General features: G+C 36.6%; 2 protein-coding genes across 3 annotated transcripts; one reads left to right on the forward strand and one right to left on the reverse strand.

The window, feature by feature from the left end:
• On the reverse strand, positions 1-18,858 carry LOC109500821. Its single transcript, XM_045060665.1, has 3 exons — positions 18,812-18,858; positions 15,929-16,657; positions 1-339 (listed from the first exon to the last, which is right to left on the reverse strand). The coding sequence occupies exons 1-3, from the start codon at positions 18,856-18,858 to the stop codon at positions 321-323; spliced, it is 795 nt and encodes a 264-aa protein (XP_044916600.1). The 3' UTR covers positions 1-320.
• On the forward strand, positions 16,206-26,199 carry CB3H14orf28 (chromosome B3 C14orf28 homolog). Of its 2 annotated transcripts, XM_003987602.5 has the most exons (5): positions 16,206-16,349; positions 19,176-19,700; positions 21,790-21,879; positions 23,059-23,193; positions 24,247-26,199. In XM_003987602.5, the coding sequence occupies exons 2-5, from the start codon at positions 19,177-19,179 to the stop codon at positions 24,428-24,430; spliced, it is 933 nt and encodes a 310-aa protein (XP_003987651.1). In that variant the 5' UTR covers positions 16,206-16,349; position 19,176; the 3' UTR covers positions 24,431-26,199. The 2 variants fall into 2 exon arrangements, with proteins under 2 accessions (XP_003987651.1, XP_019688525.1); XM_019832966.2 differs by lacking the exon at positions 23,059-23,193.
• Positions 26,200-27,209: the final 1,010 nt, after the last annotated feature.

Raw genomic sequence — 27,209 nt, forward strand, 5'->3', positions numbered from 1 at the left:
TGTTTTTACAGAATAATTTACATGTTTACTCAAGGAAGAAAACAAAAGCAAGGGATGTTCTACAATCTTTATACCTCAAACAGTTGGTTTGCATGTTTGCTGTTTTTGTAATATCACCTTCTAGAGGAAGACCACTCTCAGGGATCCTAATGAAAAGAAATACTAGTGATCAAATGTCATCACTGATGATCATCTTGGGTATAAAATCAAAAGACAGATCACCATGGAGGGACCAAGCAGTAATCAGATAATTTCCAAAGCTTGACCATGATTATATCTCTTTCAGTCCACTTCTTCCAGGTGAAGACTGATGAGTTATTTCAAGTTCTGCTTACACTCCTGAAAAATTAAGCAGAGGGATCTAATCAGTAGGGGAGGGAGGAGGGGATAATAAATCAGTGGAAATAATATCTGACTATTAATGTTACCCTTTTTCCAGCTTTATGAGACAAAGTTGCTGGAAGTTGTGAGGGAGAGTACCAGAGAGAAGAGAGGTGCTCAGAGAAAAAGATCCAGAAGTGTGCATGAGTCTTTTGCCAAATTATAAGTTGTGTGTACACACAGAATTTACAAAGCTGCACAAAGAACTACCACTGGAAAAAGAATAATTACCAGGCAGCTGTGAGCTGAACAAGTACTGGAGCTCACCCAAGTCTGGAAGCCATTCTAGTACCAATCTCCAGAGGAGACAGACCTTACTGAAAATCCTGCAGCCTTGAAGGGAGACCTCAGAAAGACTACACTTTAGGAGTAGAACTAATCTAGTCCTATAAGACTACTTTATACCACCTTAATAATACTGAAAAACAAGCTGCATGCTAACCATGGACATGTGGAAACTGAAATTTAAAATACTACCATTTACAATTGCTTCAAAGAAAGTCAACTACGTATTATCTAACAAAATGTGTACTAAATCAGTATGCTGAAAATTACAAAATGCTGATAAAAGAAATCAAAGAAAGACCTAACTAAATAGGAGCCATACTGTGTTCATGGGTTGGAAGACTAAGTATTGTAAACATGCCAATTCTCCCCATATTGATTGATAGGTTTAATGCAATCCCTACCAAAATCTGAACAAGGTTTTTGTAAACATAGATAAGCTTATTCTAAAATGTATACAGAAAGTCACAGGATCCAAAATAGCTTTAAAAATATTCTTGAAAAAGAAAGTAGGAGGAATAATTCTATCCAATGTTGAGTCCCCAAGACCACTCCCAAGTTCAGTGATTTGCCCGGGGGACTCATAAGACAGCATATATTCATACTCATGGTTATTTATTACAACCATATACAAATCAAAGTCAGCAAAGGAAAAAAGGTACATGGGACAAAATTTGGAGGAAATCAGGCACAAGTTTCCAAGAGTTCTCATCTACTACAATTATGGGACTTGCTTAATTCCTCCAGTAATGAGTTGTAATAACCCATATGAAATGTTGTCTACCAGAGAATCTCCTTAGAGACTCAGTGCCCACAGTTTTTACTGAGGACTGGTCACATAGGCATACTCTGCCTAACACACACTAAAATCCCAGATTCCCAGAAGAAAAGCAAGCATTCAGCATGTCATCACTGTTTGCAGTTCAGGCACAGTGAGCACTCTTATCCATTATGGCCTGAAATCATAATGAGAATTATGAGAAGTTGCTAACCAAGGGTCAGTCTTGGAAGCAGACCTTTCTAAGGATAGCAGTGACAGGATTTCTATATAAACTCCTTTTTGCATGCCATACAGCTGCATCACTATATAGCTACACTAATTAAGACTGTGTGATATTGGCAGAAGGACAGACACACAAATCAATGAAACAGAATAAAGAACCCAGAAATGGACACACAAAAAATGTGCAACTGATTTTTGACACAAAGATACAAACGCAATTTAGTAGAGGAATGACAGACTTTTTTTCAACAAACATTGCCAGAGCAATTGCATACAAATACACAAAAAGATGAACTTTGACTTAAACCTCACATCCAATACAAAAACTAATTTAAAGTGAATCTTAAGTGTAAAACATAAATTTATGCAAATTTGTTTTTAAAAAAGGAAAAGAATCTTTGGGATGTAATACTACGCAAAGGGTACTTAGACTCAATATCAAAAACAAGACCCATAACAAAAAAAAAAGATAAATTAGGGCACTTCAAAATTAAAAATCTTTACCTTGTGAAAGACCCTGTTAAGATGATGAAAAGACAAGCTAAAGACTGAGAGAAAATACTTTCAAACCACAAATCCACCAATAATTTATACCTATATACACCAAGAACTCTCAAAAACAGTAACCAAATAATCTGATTAAAAATTGGAACAGATTGGGGCACCCAGGTGGCTCAGTCCATTGAGCATCTGACTTCTGCTCAGGTCATGATCTCATGGTTTGTGAGTTTGAGCCCCGCTTCGGGCTCTGTGCTGACAGCTCGGGGCCTGGAGCCTGCTTCAGATTCTGTGTCTCCCTCTCTATCTGTTCCTCCCCCGCTCACACTCTCTCTCTCTCTCTAAAATAAATAAAGATTTAAAAAAATTTTTTTAAGAAAATTGGAACAGATGGGGTGCCTTGGTGGTTCAGTCAGTTGAGCATCCAACTTCAGCTCAGGTCATGATCTCGTGGTGGGTTCAAGCCCCGAGTCAGGCTTTGTGGTGACAGCATGGAGTCTGCTTCCGATTCTCTGTCTCCTCTCTCTCTTCCCCTCCCCTGCTCCCTCTCTCTCAAAATAAATAAATATTTTAAAAGTTTATTTAAAAAGAAAAGAAAATTGGAACAGACATGAATAGATTTTACAAAAAGAGTATACAGATGGCAAATAAGCACATGAAAAGATGTTCAATATCACTTGCCATTAGAGAAATGCAAAAAAAAAAAAACCCCACAATGATATGGTACTATATACATTTATCAGAATGGCTAAAATAAAAAATAATGATAACATCAAATGCTGGTGAGAATGTGGAGAAACTGGATCACACATACATTGTCTGTGAGATTGTAAAATGGCAATAACTCTGGAAAATATACGTGTTTTACAAAATTATACATGCAGTCATCATGTGACCCAGCAGTTGCACACTTAGGCATACACATAAAAACCTGTACAAAAATGGTCATAGCAGCTTTATCCATAATTACCAAAATCTGGAAATAACTCATATGTCCTACAAAGGATGAATAAACAAATTATATATATATATATATATATATATATATATATATATATATATATATATTTTTTTTTTTTTTTAATTCAAATCCAAGCTAGTTATCATACAGTGTAATAATGGTTTCAGGAGTAGAATTTAATGATTCATCACTTACATATAGCACCCAGCATTCATCCCAGCAAGTGCCCTTCCTAATGCCCATCAACCATTTAGCCCATCCCTCCACCCAACACCCTTCCATCAATCCTCAGTTTGTTCTCTGTATTTAAGAGTCTCTTATGGTTTGCCTCCCTCTCTGTTTTTATCTTATTTTTCCTTCCCTTTCCCTATGTTCATCTGTTTTGTTTCTTAAATTCCACATATGAGTGAAATCACATGATGTTTATCTTTCTCTGACTTATTTCACTTAGCATAATACACTTTAGTTCCATCCAAAACTGTGGTATATTTACATCATGGAACACCACTTGGCAATAAAAAAGAATGAAATATTGAGACATACAACAACTTAGATAAATATTGAAGAATAGTCTAAGTGAAAACCCCACTGTTTTTCACTATAAAAAAGTATCAGAAGAGATTCTTGGGATGGAACAGCTGTGTATCTTGATTGTGTTGGTGGTCACACAAATCTGCACACATGATAAAATCATATGGAACTAAATGCACACACACACACACACACACACACACACACACACAAACACACAAATGAGAGTATTTATAACTAGTTAAGTCTAAATAAAGTCACTGATTTGTACCATTGTAAATTTCCTGGTTATAATATTGTACCATAGTCATATAAGATGTTTCTCTTGGGGGAAACCAGGTAAAGGGTACACAGGATCTCTCTGTAATATTTTCTATAAACACATGTGAGTGTAGAATTATCTCAAAATTGAGCTTAAAAACAAAGCTTCAAAAGAATCAGACTGATATGTAAGTAAATTAACTGCCTCCCAGAAGAAAACACTCTAATAGAAACAACAAAATCTAGACTCACAACAACATAGCATCCATTATGTAGAGTATGCATTAAAAATTACTAGGCATAAAGAAAAGCAGGAAAGTATAAACTATCCCAAAGAAAAAATCAATCAACAGAAACTGACAAAGAAATGACTGAGATGATAAAATGAGCAGACAAGGATTTTATAACAGTTATTATAAACATGGTCAAAGATTTAAGGAAAACATTTGCATAATTAAGGGAAAATAGGACATCTCAAAATAGATAAGTGTTAAAAAGAAACCAAAAGATATTCTACAACTAGAAGAGTACAGTAAGTAAAATGAAAATTTTATGGAATGGACCTGATAGCAGATTAGACTCTGCTGAAGAGAAGACAAGTAAACATGAAGACATGGAATAGAAATGATCCTAAGAAAATACAGAGAGGAAAAACAGTTGAAAAAACTGAACAGAGACTCAATAGTCTATGAGATAACATAAATGGCTAACATGTGTAAGTGGGGAGGAAAGAGACATTGGCACAGAAAGAAATTTTTTCAAGATAATGGGAGTTTTGTTTTTCCAAATTTTATGAAAAACATTAACTGGTAGATCCAAGATCAATGTAGCAAAGTAGGACAAGGTGGGGGAAAGCATGTTGTAATCAGATTTCTGAAAACCAGATAATGAGAAAATCTTCAGGGATTTTCAGTATCCAAAAAAAAAAAAAGACACATTATATTCAAGGTCAGTAGGAATTACCACTTGCTTCTCAAGAGAAAAACTACAAGTCAGAAAACAATTAAATGAATAATATTTTAGTACTGAGAGAAAAAGACTATCTAAAATTCTATATCTAGAAAAATAATGATCAAAAATAAAGATATTTTCAGAAATGCAAAAGCAGAGAAAATTTGTCATCAACACACTTTCCAGTTGTATATTACTTGGTAGCAAGCTATCCTGAAACTTGGTGGCTTGCAACAGCAATCATTTTACTATATTGTACAATATTGTGAGTTGGAGATTTGTGCAGGACATGGTTGGGTGAACCTTTTCCTTGTGGTATCAGTCAGGTTCATTCAATATATTCACTTACATATCTGGCTCTATATGCATGGTACATATCTAGCACATTGGCAGAGATGGCTAGAGGCCAGTCTTGGCAGGGACTGTAGACCAAAGAGCCTACATGCAGCCTCACCAACATGGGGCCTCAGAGTACAGACTTCTTACCTACTGGCTGTAAGAGCAAGAGTTCTAGCAAATGAGACCGAATCTACATGGTCTTTTACGACCTAAACCCAGAAGTCACAAAGCATTACTTCTGTGATACTCTATTAGTTGAAGCAATCATAAGCTTATGCGTTTCAAAGGGAAAGAACACAGACCATTAGACAGGAGGAATGCCAAAGAATTTGTGGAAATGATTTTAAATTGCCACACTCTACCCTCTGGCCAACAATGTTTATATTTCTCCCTCATGAAATATATATTTGCCCCTTCTCCAGACTGCTTTAAAGTCTCATTCCATTATGCATCAAGCTCAAGTTGGAAGTCCAGGATCTTATCATCTAAATCAAGTCCAGGCATGGATGAGGCTCCATGCGGTTTCCTGAGATCAGTTCTTGATCTGGAAACCTGCAAACTAATGAGACATGTTATCTGCCCCACACATACCCAAAATACAGTGGTGTGACAGACACAGAACAACTGTAATAAATAAATACCATTTAATAAAGAAAGAAAATAGAAAGTCACCAATCCATTGAAATTATAAAATCCAACTGGGCATATGTTACCAGATCATGATTAGGGCCTTATCCTGGTTCTGGGGAATGATTTTCCATGATTTTTGCTTCTTACCCCTGAGATCTTAGTTTTGCCCTCTAAGACATTCTTTCTTTTCCATAGAACTAACCCATTTCTGTAGCTGAGTAGTCTATGCAGCCTGCTTCCTGTCCACAGAAGTTTAAGGGTCCAAGTCTCCATTTTGTACAGACTCTTTGTGGTTTTTCTTCCTGTATAAGCTGATATTATTACTATAAAAACTTTGTGGATTTTTTGAGTATCAATTTACAATCTACTCCATTAGATTAAAAACCCACATCTACAGACATCTTCTAGATAAGCCATTTTCTACCTTGAGCTCCTTATGAGGCTACTGTGGTATAATACCTTTAAGATTCTTAGAAGCTTTATTGTTTAGGAGAAAGAGTCTGTACTACAACCCCTTAAGAAATAGCTCAAAATTCTTTTTACAAGGCTTTATCTCTTTCTGAACTCATAACAAAAGGCTTTACAGTCCTTCATCTTTACCTGGAGTCCATGATTTTCTAACAGGGCCTTGAATTTAATCTTTGTTCTATGGCTCTATCTTCCTTTGAGTATCTTCTGCTGAGAGAAACTAAGGATAAGAAATAGTTTCATTTTCAGACCTCATTCCTACATAGTTTCTCTAAATTGTTGAGAGCCAAATAATTCTTTATTTAGTACAGCTTTGTCTATCCATACCTTATGATACATAATTTAAAAACAAATAAATAAAATACAGTATATGCTTTCAGAATTCTGCCTGGAAATCTCCTAAGCCAAATACATTGGTTCATTAAATACGTTTTATGATTATCCATGTTATGACAGTTGCTAAACCATCTACCATGACAGAACAAGATCCTCCTTTTCTCTAACTTTCAACAATATTTTCCTTACTCTCCTTTAAACTCTCATTGACATCCTCCTCCATGCCTGTCAGTATCCCACTAACAGTCTTCTCAAACCCCTGTCAGCTTCTGCTTCATGTCTTGTGCCAAAGCCAGTGCCACACTTTAGGTTTTTGCTACAACAGCACTCCAAATTCTGTTCCACTTATCTAATACTATAAAACTACTCCAAAAAATAGTTGCTTAAAAAAAATGATTTTATTATATATGGTGATTAAGAGAATCAGGAATTTGGGCAAGTTTCAGCTAGGTGGTCTTTATATTCCTTGTGGCATCAAGGGAAGTCACTTGGGGGTATTCACCTGGTTAATGAGAAGTTTTCAGGGTTCAAGGCAGTTTGTTTCATTCACATATCTGGCACCATGGCAGGGATGACTAGACCACTGGGCTCAGCTGGCTCTGTTGACCAGAATGTGGCCTCTTCAGCATGATGATCTTCTGTCATGGTGGCTCAAGGCTCTAAGAGCAAGTGTTCAAGTGAACAAAGCAGAAACTTCACAGTCTTTTATGATCTAGCCTCAGAGGTCATAGTGTTTCATTACTGCTGTTCTGTGTAGGTCAAAGAAATCACTAGCCTAACCAGATTCAATAGGAGGGAATAAAGATTCATTATCTTGGTTGAAAAAAATGTCAAAGAACATGCATCCATTTTTAAAAACAAACATAGCAGATATGCACTACAGAAAATATTCAAGGAAGTTCTGCTGGCTGCAGTAAAATGATGCCAGATAGAAACTTAGATCTATAGAAAAGAATGAAGAGCATCAGAAATGGCAAACATGTAGGTAAATAAAAAGGAATTTTTTTATTATTTCCTAAGTTCCCATATACATGCAGTAAAAATATACAACAAGCACAAAAGACAGAAGTAAATGGATGTGACCTATGCAATTACAGAATTACCTCATTTTATTAACCAGCATGGAAATCATCAATACTGTTAACCAATGAAACAAGGGAGATAGAAAGGTTCCACTCATAAAGAATATAATAGTAAAAGTATTGCAACATGTCACAATATCACAGGGAGGAAAAAAAACAATATGTAGGTGTTTACTTCCCCAGGTCTCTCCTTGAGGGGTCAGTCACCATGGGCCAGCTGTGTCTGTAAGATGACCTCTCCAGATAGGCTCTCTGTCTTCAAGTTCAAATATCAAAGTCATCCTCTCTCTTGCCTTTTCAGCACTCTTACTCTCCCAGGGTACTCATTTCATTATCCTTCTGGAACTATTTTAATATCTACCAACTAAGTTCATAGATTCAAAGCAAAAATTCAACTTTTGGAAAAGCGATATTAAAAATAATTTACTACTGGTGCGCCTGAGTGGCTCAGTCGGTTAAGAGTCTGACTTCGGCTCAGGTCATGATCTCATAGACCATGAGTTCGAGTCCCACGTCAGGCTCTGTGCTGACAGCTCAGAGCCTGGAGCCTGTTTCGGATTCTGTGTCTCCCTCCCCCACTCGTGCTCTCTCTCTCTCAAAAATAAATAATTTTTTTAATTAAAAGTAAATAAATAAATAAATAAATAGTAGTTTACTACTCCCAAAAAACAAGTGACCAGGGCCAGATAGATTTCCAGGGGAATTCTCCCAAACATATAAAGAAGAGTTAACACTTATTCTCTTGAAGTTATTCCGAAAAATAGAAATGGAAGAAAAACTTCCAAACTCTTTCTATGAAGCCAGCATTACCTTGATTCCAAAATCAGACAAAGACCCTACTGAAAAGGAGAACTATAGACCAATTTCCCTGATGAAGATAGATGTAAAAATCCTCAACAATATATTAGCCAAACACATCCAACAATACATTAAAAAAATTATTCACCACGACCAAGTGGGATTTATACCTGGGACACAGGGCTGGTTTAATATCTGCAAAACAATTCATGTGATTCATCACATCAATAAAAGAAAGGACAAGAACCACATGATCCTCTCAATAGATGCAAAGAAAGCATTTGACAAAAATACAGCATCCTTTCTTGATAAAAACCCTCAAGAAAGTAGGGATTGAAGGATCATACTGCAAGATCATAAAAGCCATATATGAAAGACCCAACACTAATATCATCCTCAATGGAGAAAAACTGAAAGCTTTCCCCCTAAGGTGAGGAACAAGACAGGATGTCCATTCTAGCCACTGTTATTCAACATAGTATTGGAAGTCTTAGTCTCAGAAATCAGACAATACAAAGAAATAAAAGGCATCCAAATTGACCAGGAGGAGGTCAAACTTTCACTCTTCGCAGATGACATGATACTCTATATAGAAAACCCAAAAGATTCCACCAAAAAACTGATAGAACTGATTCATGAATTCAGCAAAGTTGCAAGATATAAAATCAATGCACAGAAATTGGCTGCATTCCTATATACCAACAATGAAGCAACAGAAAGAGAAATCAAGGAATTGATCCCATTTACAATTGCACCAAAAACCATAAAATAGCTAGGAATAAATCTAACCAAAGAGGTGAAAAATCTATACACTGAAAACTATAGAAAACTTACAAAAGAAATTGAAGAAGACACAAGAAAAATGTAAAAATATTCCATGCTCCTGGATAGGAAGAACAAGTATTGTTAAAATGTCAATACTACCCAAAGCAATCTACAAATTCAATGCAATACCTATCAAAATAACACCAGCATTCTTCACAGAGCTAAAACAAACAATCCTAAAATCTCTATGGAACCAGAAAAGACTCTGAACAGCCAAAGAAATCTTGAAAAAGAAAACCAAAGCAGGAGGCATCACAATCCCAGACTTCAAGCTGTGTTACAAAGCTGTAATCATCATGACAGTATGGTACTGGCACAAAAACAGACACCCAGATCAATGGAACAGAATAGAAAACCCAGAAATGGACCCACAAATGTATGGCCAACTAATCTTTGACAAAGCAGGAAAGAATATCCAATGGAATAAAGACAGTCTCTTCAGCAAGTGGTGCTGGGAAAACTGGAGAACAACATGCAGAAAAATGAACCTGGGCCACTTTCTTACACCATACACAAAAATAAACTCAAAATGGATGAAAGACCTAAATGTAAGACAGGAAGCCATCAAAATCCTCGAGGAGAAAGCAGGCAAAAACCTCTTTGATCTTGCCCACAGCAACTTCTTACTCAACACATATCCAGAGACAAGGGAAACAAAAGCAAAAATGAACTATTGGGACCTCATCAAAATAAAAAGCTTCTGCACAGCGAAGGAAACAATCAGCAAAACTAAAAGGCAACTGATGAAATGGCAACAGATATTTGCAAACAACATATCAGAAAAAGGGTTAGTATCCAAAATCTATAAAGAACTTATCAAACTCAGCACCCAAAAAAACCAAACAATCCAGTGAAGAAATGGGCAAAAAACATGAATAGACACTTCTCCAAAGAAGACATCCAGATGGCCAACCAACACATGAAAAAATGTTCAACATCACTCATCATCAGGGAAATACAAATCAAAACCACGAGATACCACCTCACACCTGTCAAAATGGCTAAAATTAACAACTCAGGCAACAAGAGATGTTGGCGAGGATGCGGAGAAAGAGGATATCTTTTGTATTGCTGGTGGGAATGCAAACTGGTGCAGTCACTCTGGAACACAGTATGGAGGTTCCTCAAAAAACTAAAAATAGAACTACCCTATGACCCAGCAGTTGTACTATTAGGTATTTATCCAAGGGATACAGGTATGCTGTTTTGAAGGGGCACATGCACCCCAATATTTATAGCAGCACTATCAACAATAGCCAAAGTATGGAAAGAGCCCAAATGTCCATCGATGGATGAATGGATAAAGAAGATGTGGTGTATATATACAATGGAGTATTACTCAGCAATCAAAAAGAATGAAATCTTGACATTTGCAACTACATGGATGGAACTAGAAGGTACTATGCTAAGCAAAATTAGTAAGTCAGAGAAAGACAAAAATCTTATGACTTCACTCACATGAAGACTTTAAGACACAGAACAGAAGAACACAAGGGAAGAGAAACAAAAATAATATAAAAACAGGGAGGAGGACAATACATAAGAGACTCTTAAATATGGAGAACAAACAGAGGGTTACTGGAGGGGTTGTGGGAGGGGAAGGGCTAAATGGGTAAGGGGCATTAAGGAATCTACTCTTGAAATCATTGTTGCACTACATGCTAACTAACTTGGATGTAAATTTAAAAAAATAAACAAAAATAAAAATAAATATAGTTTACTACTAATAATTAGAATCCTAGGTAATACTTATTAAGATGAGATGTGTATGTTTAAGGGGAAACATTATTATTATTTTGAGGTAACTGATATGAAAAATGTGAATAGATCGTAAATCCACTGTCATTATCATAACGAATTTCAACCTTATACTTGTCAGTGAAAGAACAAGTAGAGTACAATTTTAAAATACCAAATTATCTGAATTCTGACTGATGACAAATAAAAGATGTTCAATAAATTGAAAAAAATAAATTATCTTCTTCCATTTGTCACACCTACTTATGTGTACAAAGACTGGGTAGACTTCTGATGTTAGGTCATAAAAGGCCACGGAGGGTCTGCCTTGTTCACCGAAACACTTGCTCTTACATCCCTAAGCCATCAAGTGAGAAGACAACATGCTGGAGAAGCCACAATACTGCTCAGCAGAGGCAGCTGAACCCAGCCTTCTTCTGTCAACAGTAACTATCAAGAATCTGAGAATATCATTATTAATAGGTCTTGAAAGGGGATTGTGTATAGTCATTTCAAGCATAAGCCCTATGTTAATCAATCATGACCATGATTACTCACTGCAGGTGGCAGAGTTTAGAAAACTGTTTAACAGTGTCTATTAAAGTTGAACATATACATTCCCTATAATTTCACTCCTACATGTATTTCCAACAGAAATGTATGTGTATGTTACATATATAAGCACCAAAAGACATGTACTAGAATTTCAAATCAGAACTTCTCAGATTAGCCAAAACTGGAAACTACCCAAACGTGTATTGACAATAAATTGGATAAATAAATTATGTGCTATTGACAAAATAGAATACTAAACAACAATAACAATCTATCATGGAACAACATGAATGAATCTCACAATGTTGAAATAAGCTAGATGCAAAAGAATACATATTGTATGGTTCCATTTACATAAATTACAAAAACAGGCAACACGAAGCTATGGTGTTAGAAATCAGGATAGTGGTTACCTTTTAGGCAGGCAGCAGGTAATGATAGGAAGGCAAGGTTGGAGCACTGTATTGTTCTGCTTCTTGATCAGGGAGCTGGTTAGGTAAGTGTGGTAGTTTAAAAACATATCCAATGACACTTTGACACTCCTACCATTAGAAGGCGAAGTACAATTTCCTCCTCTTTTATATGGGCTGGTCTTAGTGACTCACCTCCAACAAACAGAATACACGGGAACTGACATTGCATGATTTCTAATGCTGTGTTAGAAAAGGCACTAGAGCTTCCACCTGGCCCTCTTTCTTGGGATGCTCACCCTTGCTACCCAGCTACCATGCTATGAAAACATCAAAGAATTGCATGGAAAGGCTCTTTGAAGGTGCTCTGGTCACAGACATACCTAAGGTCACAGCTAACAGGTAGCAACAACAGCTAAACATGTAAGTAAAGGAGCCTTGAGATGATTCCAGTCCCCAGTCTTCAAGTTAACCTACCAAGCCTTGCCCAAATTACAAATTCATAAGCAAAATAAATATTGCTATTTTAAGCCACTAAGTTTAGCAGTAATTTGTTATGCAAATATATGTAACTGGAACACACAACAGGTGTGCTCACCTTGTAAAAATTCATCAAGCTACACAGTTATGAAATATATACTTTTCCTTATTATTATTATTATAAAGTTTGAATAAAGGTTTGAAATAAAAATCTTATCATGGATACAAGCTCAAGTTCCTCATCACATTTTTAAATAGGTTTCATTGAGAAGTTTTATATAAATTCAAAGTTTTATATCTTCCTAATATTTTTGCCTTTCCCTGCAATTACATCACATAAAGAAAATGTGATGCATTTTTCTCACCACGTCCAATATAGACACCTCCTAATCTCCATCAATTTACCCTTGTACACTGCCCAATTCTGATCATCATGAATGAACGTAAAAAAAGTAGGGAAGCACTGCTATAGCAAATATCTGCCCAGCACCATTCCCTCCTCTTTTGTTAATAGGATCTTACTGTCCTTTGGGGAACTCCCTGCCTTCTGATCAATCAAGTTAGCTGAGACCTAATTGTTCAACTTTTCCTTTAATTCTGTTATTCCTCACATCCTTCCAATAAATTTCTATTTTATTCAAGTTGGCAATATTTGGTCTCTAGTTTCTGCAACCAAAGACCACTTACTGATACATATCTCCAGTGCTAGCACACTGTCTGACATATAGTTGACAATGAAAATATATGAAATAAAATGTTTATAAAATGATATTGAACAACTGATTTTTGACAAAAGCACAAAGACAGCATAGTGGAAAAAGAATAGCCTTTCAAGATACATTGCTGGAACAACTGGGTATCCATATGTAACAAATATGAGCCTGAATCCATGCCTTAAACCATAAAAAATTTTAACTCAAAATACATCACAGACTTAAATATACAGCCTAAACTGTAAAACTGCTAGAATAAAACATAGTAGAAGGTCCTTGTGAGCTTAGGGTAGGTAAATATTTCTTAGAAATGACACTAAAAGCACAATCCATAAAAGAACAGATTGGACTTTATTAAAATTTAAAACTTCTGCTCTTTAAAATTCTTCTGTTGAGAATGAAAAGACAAGGCACATACCACAATAAAATCTTTCCAAAGCATTTTTCTGATAAAGAACTTGTATCCAGAGTATATAAAGAACTCTCAAGACTGTAACCACCCATTTTTTTTTTTTTTTGAGCCCTGTGTCCGGCTCTCTGCTGTCAGCACAGAGCCCACTTTGGATCCTCTGTCCCCCTCTCTCTGCCGCTCCCCTGCTTTCTCTCTCTGTCTCTCAAAAATAAACATTAAAAATATTTTTAAAAGATGTTCAACATCATTAGGAAAACACATATTAAAACCACAAGATGCCACTACACACCTATTAGTATAGCTAAAATTAAAATCTGCTTGTAGATTTTTACCCAAGAAAAAAGGAAAGATCTGTCCACTCAAAGACTTGTACACAAATGTTCATAGCAGCTTTATTAGTAATAGCTCAAAACTAGACAAAACCCAAATGTCCACCAACAGATGAGCAGATAAGGTACACTACATCCATATAATAGAATACACACAGCAATAAAAAAGGAATGAACTGTTGGTACACAGAACAACATGGACAAATGTCTAGACAATGATACTGAGTAAAAGAGATCAGACCAAAAAAAAAAAAAACTTCCTGATTCTACTTACATAAATTTTTAGAAAATGCAAATGAGTTCTACAATGACATAAAGTAGATCAGTGGTTGCTTACGTGTGGGAGGCAGGGAGGAATGTGAAGAAAAAATTCCAAAGAGGCATGAGGAAACTTGAGGATGATGGATATACTCACTCGACTAGATGATGGGGTATGTATATACGTCAAAGTTCATAAAATCACATACTTTAAATATGTACCACATATTACATGTCAATTATACCTCAATAAAGCTGTCTTAAAAAAAAAAACCCTGCAACTCAGTTGTCAGATTTTAAAGGAGCAGAAAGGAAGCAGGATGGAAATCTCAGTAAAAGGCCTCAGGTAGGTTTGTGAAGCTAAGGCTCAGCAGAGTTTAATGAGCCATCTCTCTGCTATTCTCCAGAAACCGTGACAACCACCACTATTGGGTTCGGCTTTCAGGAAGAGAATAACCCAATCAGTATAAAATGAATTCCGTGTCTTGTGAGAGATTGCCAATTGAACATATAATCTACATTTACAAACATTTTTAAAGAATGTTCTACTTACAGGATAGTTATAATATCGAGAGTAAATGTTTTGCTATAAATACCAATACAGACATACGAATTATTTAATCTCTCAGAGCCTCTCATTTCATCTATGAAATGCCACAAGAAATAAGAAAAACAGGGAAACTAAAAAGGGCAGACTGTGCCAGAATTATTAATTCTTCCTTTGAGGGAAGAGCCTCTTTCCTCCCCCTGTGTTCTGAGAAATGTCCATTTCCTCCCATCACCCTGTGCAGTAATTTTATGTTGAGTAAGTCAAGTTTCTCTCCTACTTACCATTCTTCTATCACTAGAATCCTTGAGAGAGGTCCACTAGGAAGGTCCCTGTCATACCCTTGACTAGTCTAGAAGGGATCCAACCTCCACCAGACTCAACTGTGACTGAGGACGACAATGATGTGTTGGACTGGATTTGAGCTGTCTGTATTGTATGTTCTGGAGGTTGGGTTTCACTTTCCAGACAATCATTATTTGTTAAACAGTTGGTTGGGGAATATCTCCACAGCATTTGCATTTATAATAGCAGGTAAAGGTAATTTTTCAGGTGGCCTGTGTTCTCCAGGAACTAAGTCACATGAGCTTTGATTTTTTTAAGGGAGGACACAAGAACCAGGGTTTACTGAACAGGAATAGTGGTTGAGCCCACAGACTCTAGCATTAAGCAGCTCTGGCATCAATTCCCAGCTGTCACTTAATGTGTGATAATTTATCATTTCCAAACTTCATTTTTTTCATCTCTACAGTGGGACTAAAACTATCTAATTTCTATCAATTTTTATTAGCTTCCATTGTAAATTACAGCACCCCGCCAATTATTACCTCGACACTAAAAAGGGCAGTAAACATTAACACCAATTCAACTTTTCCTAACTATATACTTACATCAAAAGCTTGTATAATTATAATTTTCTGAGAAAATAAAGCTTTCCCCTTCTGAATTAGGAATTTAAGATGACAAGACTCAGAAGCAAACTAAAATCAATGTCCTAAAAATGATACAAACCTCCAAAACCCAGGCAGGTTTGCCAACAAAGCTCCGCCTCCATGCAAACCCTGCCCACTTCCGGCTGCCCCACCCACCCTCTAACACTGTAGCACCTCCCCTCACTGCAAGGTCCCGCCCCCCGCACCTGATCTTGGTTCCCATTGGGCAAATCTGGATGCTGTGTACACACCCGACACACGCACGTTTGGCGAGGGCGTCTTCGCGCCTGCGCAGCAGCGCCGTCAGGCGGCTGGGAACTAGGGGCTGGGGGAGGGGGGCCGAGGTCAGGCCGAATCTTCCTCCGTAATAAGAAGCTCCGCGTCCTGCGGTCCTGGCTCCGTGGGTCCTGTCGGATCCGGCCTGGGCGCTGGAGCTGCTGTGGCTCCCTCCGCGGCGGGTGCGATGGAGGCCGTGCCAGAGCCCAGCACTCACGCCGGGGAGGCCCAGACAGCGGGCGGTGCTAGTAGATGAGGCGGCGGCGGCGGCGGCGGCAGCACGGGCTCTCCATGAGCAAGCGGCGGCGACGACGGGTGCGGCGGCACCGGCGGTTTTCGGTCCCCGGGGAGGTACGAGAAGTCGGCTTCCTGGTGGACGGAGACCGGCCGGTGTGGGAACGCCTTCCGCGGCCCGGACCTCCCGCCAGTGCCCGCAGTCCCAGGCGCTTAGGGAAACACTGCCTGACTGTGGGCAGGGGCGCCGAGCCGTATCACCTGCTCCTGGCTCAGGGACCTGCCAGCCCTGCGGGACCAGCCCTCGGTGCCAGGCCTTCGCCTGCGCGGAGGGCCGGGGGCGGGATAGGCGTGTCCGGAGCGCGGGGGACGGAGGCGGGCGCCCACCGCGCGCCCAGCGGGTCCCTGCCCAGAGCCCCGCGCTGCTTCAAGGGGGAGCGCGTGGCCGTTTTTCAGATTATTTCGGGGGCTGATTCGAGAGGGGACCCTTAGGACCGCCGAGCTCTTAGGGAATCCGGCATTCAGTGCCTAGGGCGAGTGGTCTGATCGTCACGATCAGCGTGGAGTACAGATTGTCACCCTTGAAAATGACCCCAAAAGAAAGGTGTCGTTTTGCCAAGGAAAAAGAGGTCGGGGGAGTTTTCCAGGTTTATTTAAACTGGAGGGCCTGTTGAATCAGGACGATAATGCCAGCAGGATATGTCCTTCAGGACTTCTAATACGGTGCCTAAGGAAACAGTCTTTGACGATGTGGAGAAATCTCAAGACAATTTTAAGTAAAGCTCTTTGCAGCCATTTCTCCGCCTTTTCTGCTCATTTTTGTTGTAATTTACTTTGTAACAAATCACCACTTTAATGCTGAAAGGATTAAGTGTCCTCTAGTTCTTCCAACCCTCTCTACCCTGCACTTTCCCTCCGCGCAGAAAAAGGCTAGAGAAGTTAATTTCGTTACACACATACACACACACACACACACACACACACACACACACACACACACACACATATATACACACACACATATATGTAAAAGTGTAGTTTAATTCTCTTAAGTATAACAATTGCTGTAAATATTACTTATTTGGTCATGTCTAAAAGATAATTTGAAGAAAAACATTTATGACTCCTTCACAATTTAACATTTGGGAATCAGAACTCAGGCTTAGACCTTGCTACAAAGTTCTTAAAACTTAAACAGAAATAAATGAAACCATGAAGGAAGTCATTTTCATTTTTAAAGTTTTGAATGCCATATATGTATTTTTTTAATCTGATCGGGAAACATGTTAGTCCTATCAAGAAGGAACAGTTTGTGTTTGCCTAAGGCTCCAGATTTACCACGCCCTCTTATTCCTAAATGGTTGTCTAGAGCCAACAACATGTTACCAACTGTGTAAACTTCTACACTTAAGACTAAATATAGTGTTGAATATTTTGTAGTCCACAGCATCTTGCCTCAAGCCGAAAATACTGTGTGCCTGTGCATGTGTGCCTGCATTTAATATATTGTAGAACTGAATTTTTAGTCTGCTAGTATTGTAAATTTGGTTGGAATTTAATTTAAGTGTAAAACAGATTTTTTTAATTGAAGTATAGTTGACATAGTGTTACATTGGTTTTAGGTGTACAACAGTGATTCAACAACTCTATGCTATGTGAACTTAATTTCTTACACAAATAAAACACATAGGTCTGCAGTATTGAGTATTGGATTTATGTTGTGCTTGGGAGTATGTGTGTGGCACTTGAAAAGTCAAAATAAGACATTGACCTCAGTCATGAATTGGTCTCTTCCTATTCTTCAGATGCTTTCCTTTTTCATGGAAATATGCTTTTCCATAAAAGTAACATTGAGAAACCCTATGATGTTTTTAGTTTAGATATTTACTGTCCCAAGTAAAGCAGTATTTTCAGTTCAGTTTCATTAGAACCTCATTCTTTAACTTTTTAAAACTTTGCTTTATATAACATACATTATGACACAAACATGTTTATAGAATACTGGCAAAGACCTTAAAAACAAAATGTTTAGCTAACCCCAAGGTTAGGGGAAGGATAAATAACAGTTTAAATAGGGTGGACGTCCCTGTTCATTCCCAAAACGTACGGAGAGGGGAATCAGATTACTTACCAAGTTCTAAGTTAGATCTTCATAGCATGGTCTCTGCAGTTAGGATTATAGGGTATCCAGCATGGTCCTAAATTGCAAGTGAAAATCCCAAAGTGCATAGAAATGATTTTTGTATCAGCTGTGGCAATGATTCAGTTAAGTACTGTGGATTACTTTTCATATGAGGTCTCTAAAAGATAATTGGCCATTATTCTGTAGCTGAACTAAGAATTCCATTATAGCAATTTCATAAGTGCAACCATGCATATTAAAAAGGAAATGAAGCACAGCTTGTATTTTGAAGGGAGGAGAAAGAGGTTTACATTAGGAATACACCCACCCAAATTTAGATTGCATCTTCAAAAGCTCTGTTTTCATTTAGGACTTATTTATTTCAGGGTCTTCCTATAGCAAAGATAAAATCTGCAGTATAATTAGTGTAAAAGTCTATCACGTGGTCATCCTATACCTCAAAAAAGATTGCGCTTCTAAATGGTCTTTCCAGAGACCATGCATATTGCCAATATGGCAATTCTGAGCCAATTCTGGCTCAGCTAGAATTGTTTTAAATTTTTTCATTATATTGGTAGGCCTTCTAACCAAATTTAATTTGAATTTTTTTTAAGATTTTATTTTTAAATAATCTCTGTACCCGACGTGAGGGTTGAATTTACAGTTGGAAGATCAGGAGTGGTATGCTGTACTGACTGAGCCAGTCAGGCACACCTAATTTGAATGTTTAGACAAGTTTGTTTTGATTTGAACACATCTCAAAAATTTAACATATAAAGTCACAAATTTACATGTTCTATTTTTAAACTTTTGAAATGCAGGATGAAGACACTGTTTGAAGAGATCAAAGCATCAATTAAAAATAACTATAACCAAGATCGCTCATTTTGGAGGCCTGTTCTTCCTTGGGGAGGTGTTTTTACTATCAAAGCTGGCCGCAAAGCAGTATCCTGTACGCCACTTTATGTTGAAATAAGACTGAAAAATACCTGCACCATAGATGGATTCTTGATGTTACTATATGTCATTCTTAATGAAAATGAAAATTTCCCCAGGGAGCTCTCTCTTCATTTAGGTAGAGAGTTTGTAGACTGTTTCCTTTACTTAATGGACACCTACAGTTTCACAACTGTGAAGCTACTTTGGATTTGGGACAAGATGGAAAAACAGCAATACAAATCTGAAGTTCATAAAGCTTCATTAATAATTGATTTATTTGGTAATGAGCATGATAATTTTACAAAAAATCTTGAAAATCTCATGTCTACCATACAAGAGAGTTACTGTTCCAACTGGCGATGCCCAACTCGAGTACAGGAAGATCAGCAACGCACGATTAATATAAAGTAAGTTGCTTTAAAGTGTCACTCTTAGCGAAAATAATACAGTTTTTAAATGAATGTTGCTATAAGTAAATAAGTATAGTCAGAGCACTTTCTAAAGTACAGACGTTGTGTAGTTACTTACACATGGTAACCACACAAATGCAAGACTATAGTAAGTCCCATGACAAGTGTTACTATTTATTAAATCCAAATATCTTGGAATTGACTTTATAAAACCAGCTAGTAATTACTTCACTGGGAAAGTAATGAATTAGTATGAAAAATGTTTTACTCTTGCTTTGAATTTGCTATTATGAGTGTGTAGATAATTAATTTTTTGTGTCATAAATGTAACCTCTTGAAGAACATTTAACACTATATTGAAATGTGTCACCCCTTGAATGGATTTCTGTTGGGTAGGCTATTTCTACATGAACAAGAAGATTGAAAGTATTTCAGAGGCGCCTGGGTGGCTCAGTCCATAGAGCTTCTGACTGTTGATTTTGGCTCAGGTCATGATCCCAAGGTTTGTGTGATGAAGTCCTGAGTTGGGCTTCTCACTGAGTATGTAGCCTGCTTAAGATTTTCTCTCTCTCTCTCTCTCTCTCTCTCTCTCTCTCTCTCTCAAACTCCCTCCCTCCCTCCCCTTCTCTCTCCAACTCACACTTTCTCTCTAAAAAAAAAAAAAAGCATTTCTTCATGTCATGGCCAGGACATAATTATAGACTGAAACCCTAAACTCAGAATCTTCGTACCTGGAGAGGATATGAATGTGAGGAACTTTTTCCCTGACGAGGAGAGGTGCTGATAGCCTACCGAGTATTTTTGGTTTCGAGAGAGAAGGCGTACCTCCAGGCTGGTAAATGATAGGGAAGAAGGCCAAACTGGCAAGCCCTAGTGGAGTGTTGGGAAACATTAAAGCCCCCAGGGCACATTAGCTGGAAAAGGGATAACTGTCAATAGAAAAACAGGACAGAAAAACAAGCCCAAACACATTGTTGTCAGAAAGTGTATTTGGCCCTGTGGTTCACAAAAGCAGCCTAATAGATGTTCCCTTTTGAGAATATACAGTACATACCCTAACTTACTAGATTCACATTTCTTAATAGCATATTTAGTTTAATATTATCACATCATGCTACTTAGGGAAAGCTGAAGATACTCTTTTTTAGAGTCTGCCAGCGAATATCTCTCTTGTTCTGAAATACACTTGGTCCATTTTCCTGTGTTACTGATACGATGACACTGATTTTGAAATCTCTATCCCGGAAAAAAGTTTTGTTATTCTAATTTTTTTAATGTTTATTTGAGAGAGAGAGGGAGAGAGACAATGAGCAGGGGGAGGGGCAGAGAGAGAGGGAGCCACAGAATCTGAAGCAGGCTCCAGGCTCTGAGCTGTCAGCACATGCCCAACATGGGGCTTGAACTCATGAGCCGTGTGATCACAACCTGAGCTGAAGTCGGATGCTTAACCGACTGAGCCACCCAGGCGCCCCAAGCTTTGTTACTCTATAATAAACTAAAAAGCATTTTAGAAATTTGTTTCTTCAAAAACTAATATCAGTTTATATATGTTTTGAAATATAATGATTTATAATCCTATATTAATACTATTATTTTAAGCTTCTCAATAAAATATTTTTGTCATACTGTTTATATTCCATGTAACTTTTTAAGGCTTTTGCCTTTATTTAAAACAATCTCTGAAGTATGTAGCAAGAAATTTTTTAACAAATCAGGTTAACTGAAGCCAACAATGCTATAACTTGCATTTAGTCATGTAACTGGCTGCTCTCCTGATTCTGGGTCCTACCTTTCTTCCCCTAAGACCAGAATCTGCTCTACTGAAATCTCTAGAAAAATTTTTAAAGTAACAACTGCATATTTCAGGATCAGTTTACAGAAGGATTTGATGTTTCTTGGAAAGCTTCATGCATTAATGTTTATTAAGTTCAACTGATTTCCTATGATTATAACAAAGGTGAAAAACAGAGGTTATACTTCTATATTTGGTTTGCTAATAATGAATTGACCTGTAAAATTTGCTATCCTAATAATGTATTTACATGAAAAATGTCAAAGCAGTTCTTACATGCGTTTTTAATTGTAGTCCTCCCCAAGAAATTCCTCATGGAAACTTGATACGACTGGCTGTGGATGAGTTATTCTGTTCCAGGATTGAACTGTGTGAAGAGAGTGGGTGAGTATATGAGAGACATTTAAGATGAAAGTATTTATGTTTTTTATAAAGAAACCTGAACAGATATGGTCTTTGGTGTTAATACTTTATGAAATAGCAACTCACAAGTATTTAGGAAGCCTAACGTTTTTGGAATCTTAACACCTACCGTAGTTTACGCTGCTATTTTATGCTGTGTTGTCATTATCAAATATCACTATATAGAATATTATACTACATTTAATTGATGAATACAAAGCAAATGCCTTTTCTTTTCTTTCCCACTGCTGAGTAGGTACAATAAAACCTTGGTTAACCGGAACCCAGCTAATCGGACCCTCAATTAACTGGACTTTTTTCTGCATTCCTCATTTAGGACAAAGAGGTAAATGGCAACCAAAAAATTCAACATAGTTAAAAAATTCAAAAGGGGCAGAACATATTCATCCCAGTCGCTTAACAATTTCTATATCTTCAGAAATGTACAATGAGAGTTAATATTTAGAAGGATGATCTTACAGCTAATTAATCACAAGGGAAGAATAAAATACATTCAGTTAATTGTACTTAAGTCCAGAAACTAGACTAATGTATTTTAACAGCAAACACTGAAACACAATGGTTTTCTGATTAACTTTAGTCAGTAACATTTGGGAACCAAAATACTGTGCTCTGAGTATTCCGGTTAATCGAGATTTTACTGTATAATTGTGTATGTTATATTCTGATCCACATGCTTAATACGTAATAGTGCTAAGAAAACAGAATTTGTTTCATCCTAATGGCAAAAGGATGCAATTAGGGAATTTTATGTAATATAAAAATGACTGTAAGAGTCATATTATTTACCTCTGCCATTATTCCTTGAAACCAGCTGAGAGAGAAAAAGCAAATGTATCTCTACATAAAAATAAAAGCTTTTATATCAGTTCAAAAGACTACATGTTTTTATAAGCTTAGGAAAAAGATAGCTAGCTTTTCCTGGAGTTTTGCAAGTATATGACTTCTTGTATATAGAATCTCACAGCTGATAAGCTTCTGGGTATAGGTATATAAGATACTATTGTAGCCACACCATTACCCATGCCTAAAATAGATAATTATGCTTATTAGGAAATTAAGTAATAAAGACAATCCAGAAGTGATAAAAGGCAGTTTTGCTTTAAGTGTCATAAAGTTCATGCCTATTTTCAATTTTAGATGTGGTGGCTTGAGAGAATTTTCCCAGCGAGTTTTCTGCCATGGGGCACCCCCTTTTGTTGTCTTAAATATGCAGCATTGGAAATCTGAAGATCTAGCATATGTACCATATTACTTGGATTTATCTGATCACAAGTAGGTGTTTTCCTATTCGGTTTATAAAACTAATAAAAAATACATTTATTTTCTATTTTTCTGCTATCCCATCATGATTGTGACTAGCCCTTAAGGTAATATTGTTGAAAAAAATCATAGCTATCTTTTTTTTTTTTAGTGTATTTTTTTTAAGTTTATTTATTTTTGAGTGAGAGAGAGAGAGAGAGAGAGAGCAGAGGAAGGGCAGAGAGTGAATCCCAAGCAGGCTATGAGCTGTCAGAGCCCAATGCCGGGCTTGAATTCATAAACTGTGAGGTCATGACCTGAGCTGAAATCAAGAGTCAGACGCTTAACCTGAACCACCCAGGTATCCCGTAGCTCTCTCTAACTATGTGTATCCTGAGTAAGATTAGAATCTACTACAGGGAGTCATTCACGGCAGTGTGCACAGTGGTTGGACTATGGAATAGACAGAATTGAGTTCAAATCCCAGCCCCACCTTTTACAAGCTATGTAACCGTGGGCCAGAACTTAACCAGCTGAAACATCAGTTTCTTATTCTGTAAAACACTGCTGACAGTACCTATCTGGTACATAATTGTGAAGATTTAATGAGATAACACATGTAAAGTGTTTAGGATAGTACCTGACACATAGTAAACAGTAAATACTATTACTTGTATTTCAAGTCAAAGTAGTATATAGTAGGAGGTCATCATTTAAACAAAAAATGTTACTTTCAATATCAGAGATGAAAATATCTGCATTCAAATTAGGACATACAGAGTCTCAACTTCTTGCCTTTGAAAGGCTTTTTGTATGTGTGTTCTCTTATGTAACCAAACAATACAGATTATCGTTAATCTGTTAAAGTGTTTTTCACAATTCCTCAATTGTACAATTTTTTAAATTCTTAAATATTTTACTTCAAATTACCAATTATAGCACATGATTTTTACAGACGGATATCATTTTTAGGGACTAGAATGCAAACAATATCGATATTTTTATTCCTTAATTAAGAATTGAAGGAATATTTATCAAAGAACAAAGTATTATCTTTTTTGCTATACTTTGTCTTTTAATTTGCAGGTATTTGTTGGAAGGTGCCACATTATTTAACAAAGAGGAACATCATTATTCTGCAGCTTTCCAGATTGATGGACATTGGATGCACTATGATGGCCTCAGAAATGTGAATTTAATTTTGTTAAATAAACCCCCAGAGTTTCTCCTCTTGTCATCATTGGTTTATATTCGAGCAACAGAGAAATAAATATAGACTGATGCTAAATTAAATTGTTTTCCCTCCTGCCCATGCTCCCCCAGATGAAGGGCTTTTATTTTGTAAATTCTTGGTATCCAAGGAAATAGTTGAACTATACTAGTTTCAGAGGTATATTTTTCCAGTGTTTAGCCCCAGGTAAATATTATATATACAGAATCTATGCAAAAATGTTTGTATTTGTTTTTTCTATGTCCTGGGTTATTTTTATACAAGCATAACAAGCATACATTATGTTGAAATAAAATGTATCTTGTAGCCTTTGTATTTTTCATTTATATGTACTCAAAGGATTTTTGCAGTTCTGTCCTTGAATCTAAGAAAATACTTCATCATTTGAATTCTCAATTTTTCTTTTTGGATATTCAAATAAAACCTGGTTACAAGTCAGTATTTCAGTTTATATAAATTTAACAGTTCAAAGTGTATCTGACTATATTTTTTGCCCTACCTCACTAAAATCCAAAGTGCACTGTTGGATCTAGTATGGATTTGAATGTACAACTTATAGATGGCTTAGTCTTTTTTACTTGTTGATTTGCCTAATTTTCCTGCAATAGTTTTTAAAAATACTTTGGTGAGAATATTTTTCTGGGCTTCAATTATTTCTCTATAATGGCAAATTACTTTAACCACTTGCTAAAGTATTATATACCTGCCAGCAAATTTTAAGTGTTAACTAAGCTCCCAAGTTTAATTAAAGTTATTGTTACAAGTAAATTATATAACATAACTAAATGTAATGGAAATCCTCTAATAAAAATCTATTCTGAAGATAAGACAACTATAAAAAAATATTAGGCAACTGGATGTTTACTAATGTTGGATTAACAATAGAAATGTACTTTAAATATATATTTAAGAGAAAACGGTGTCTGGAATATTTTTTGTCCTAGTAAGTCATATTGGCACAGAGAAAAAAATACTTAACATTTTTGGAGTAACAAACTGCTGGCTTCCTTGTAAGTAGTAAACTGATAGCATGAGGGTTTGATTTGCAATATAAATCACAAGAATTTTGTAATTATCAGAAATTATGTTTGTTTTCAAAGACCCTAAGATCTCTCTTCCTATTACAGTTTTAAGGGAAAAAATTAAGTATTATTCTCAAGGGAAAATACTTTTTGAAATTTATTATTATTCACTTTAGTGTTTAATTTCAGTAAACAGTCTATCTTAGATTTTGGGTTGGGATTGAGTGTAGTATATTTGGAGATTTCTACATGATAACACAGTTCACTGCCATATACCAAATTTAATTCAACAAATTAAGTCAGTCTTACATTGGCTTGGTGCCATGTTGAAGTAGCTTACAGAAGAATTACTAAATGTGAGTGCAATGTTGCTGAGAATGCCTCACTTTGAGCAAACTGTGAAAATTGCATCTTGTGCAAGATAAAAAAAAATAGCAATTTATTTTACAAAAAAAATCTACGCTAGAGCTTATTTAAATAGTCCCCACCATGTATTTAAATAGGATTTTATTTACAGCAGACTTTTGTGGGGACACCTTATTGCATGAATCAAAGTATACAACAACACAAATATTAGCATATACATAAGTGGTTCATTAACATAATTATTCCTAATGCAGATTATTCTTTTAAGAATTGCACTTTATTTGGAACAATACTAATTTATCACAAAACAATGACTTACCTACCTCACAGGGTTGTTGTGAGGATTAAGATGTTTGTTAAAATCTTGACTACCTTGAACATGCTAATAAAGATATATTTTTTCTACCTCTTTCATATACAGCAAGTCTCCCAGATTCTCTTTACTAATGAAGTTTTTAGATATCTTTTTTAAGTTATTTATTTGGGTAGTTGCTCCTATCAGTAATAGACTTGATGTGTAATAGAATTTAAGTATGCCTTCTGGACCTCAAGATAGTTGGATTTTAAGGATAATAAGTAGTTTATTGTTACAGTAGTGGTTGGTTGGTAGAAAGAAGCAATTATCCCCTGCTGACCAAATAGTAAGTAGAAAATGGGTGAAAAATAATTAAATGGCATTTTCTGTAGAATGTGAAGGTGAAGGTATGGAAAATTCTTTATAACCTGAAACATCCTTAGATAAATCATAATACAGAGGGGGCACCTGGGTGGCTCATTCAGTCATCTGTCCAACTCTTGATCTCAGTTCAGGTCATGATCCCATGAAGTGGGAATGAGCCCCAGGTTGGGCTCTGTGCTGGCAATGTAGAGCCTGCTTGGGATTCTCTCTGCCCCTCCCCCACATTCTCTCTCTCTCTCTCTCTCTCTCTCTCTCTCTCTCTCTCTGTCTCTCCCTCTCTCAAAAATAAAATTTAAAAAATCAGAATACAGGGGCAACTGGGTTGGCACAGTTGGTTAAATGTCCGACTTCAGCTCAGGACATGATCTCACAGTTTGAGTTCAAGCCCTGCATTGGGCTCTCTGCTGTCATCACAGAGGCTACTTTGGATCCTCTGTCCTCCTCTCTTTGCCACTCCCTGCTTTCTCTCTCTCAAAAATAAACATTAAGGAAAAAAGAAAAATCAGAATACTGAAGCAGGGGGCAGTGAAAGATAGGAAATAATACATTTTTAAATGCCAAAATCCATAACGATACTTACGGGAAGAGCAAAAATGATTTTAAAACCCCAGCCTATGTCAAAGGGGGATAAGGTACAAACAAAGCAAATTTAAGGAATAATGTCCAAGTTCTTTGTAGCAAAAGAAACCTTTTACCCCCAATTTAGCAAATAATCTTATATTTATCCTTCAAATATTATTAGGGTTGATTT

Source organism: Felis catus, chromosome B3 (genome assembly GCF_018350175.1).
Source record: "Felis catus isolate Fca126 chromosome B3, F.catus_Fca126_mat1.0, whole genome shotgun sequence".
Lineage (NCBI taxonomy): Eukaryota > Metazoa > Chordata > Mammalia > Carnivora > Felidae > Felis > Felis catus.

Bases quoted from the DNA above. Each gene is read 5' to 3' on its own strand.
- LOC109500821 (XM_045060665.1), bottom strand. From the start codon at position 18,858: ATGCATGGTCTCTGGAAAGACCATTTAGAAGCGCAATCTTTTTTGAG. The intron at 16,658-18,811 runs GTATAGGATGAC...TCCCCCTTGAAG, and splicing joins GAAGCGCAATCTTTTTTGAG to CAGCGCGGGGCTCTGGGCAG.
- CB3H14orf28 (XM_003987602.5), top strand. From the start codon at position 19,177: ATGAAGACACTGTTTGAAGAGATCAAAGCATCAATTAAAAATAACTAT. The intron at 19,701-21,789 runs GTAAGTTGCTTT...TTTTAATTGTAG, and splicing joins CAACGCACGATTAATATAAA to TCCTCCCCAAGAAATTCCTC. The intron at 21,880-23,058 runs GTGAGTATATGA...TTTCAATTTTAG, and splicing joins GAACTGTGTGAAGAGAGTGG to ATGTGGTGGCTTGAGAGAAT.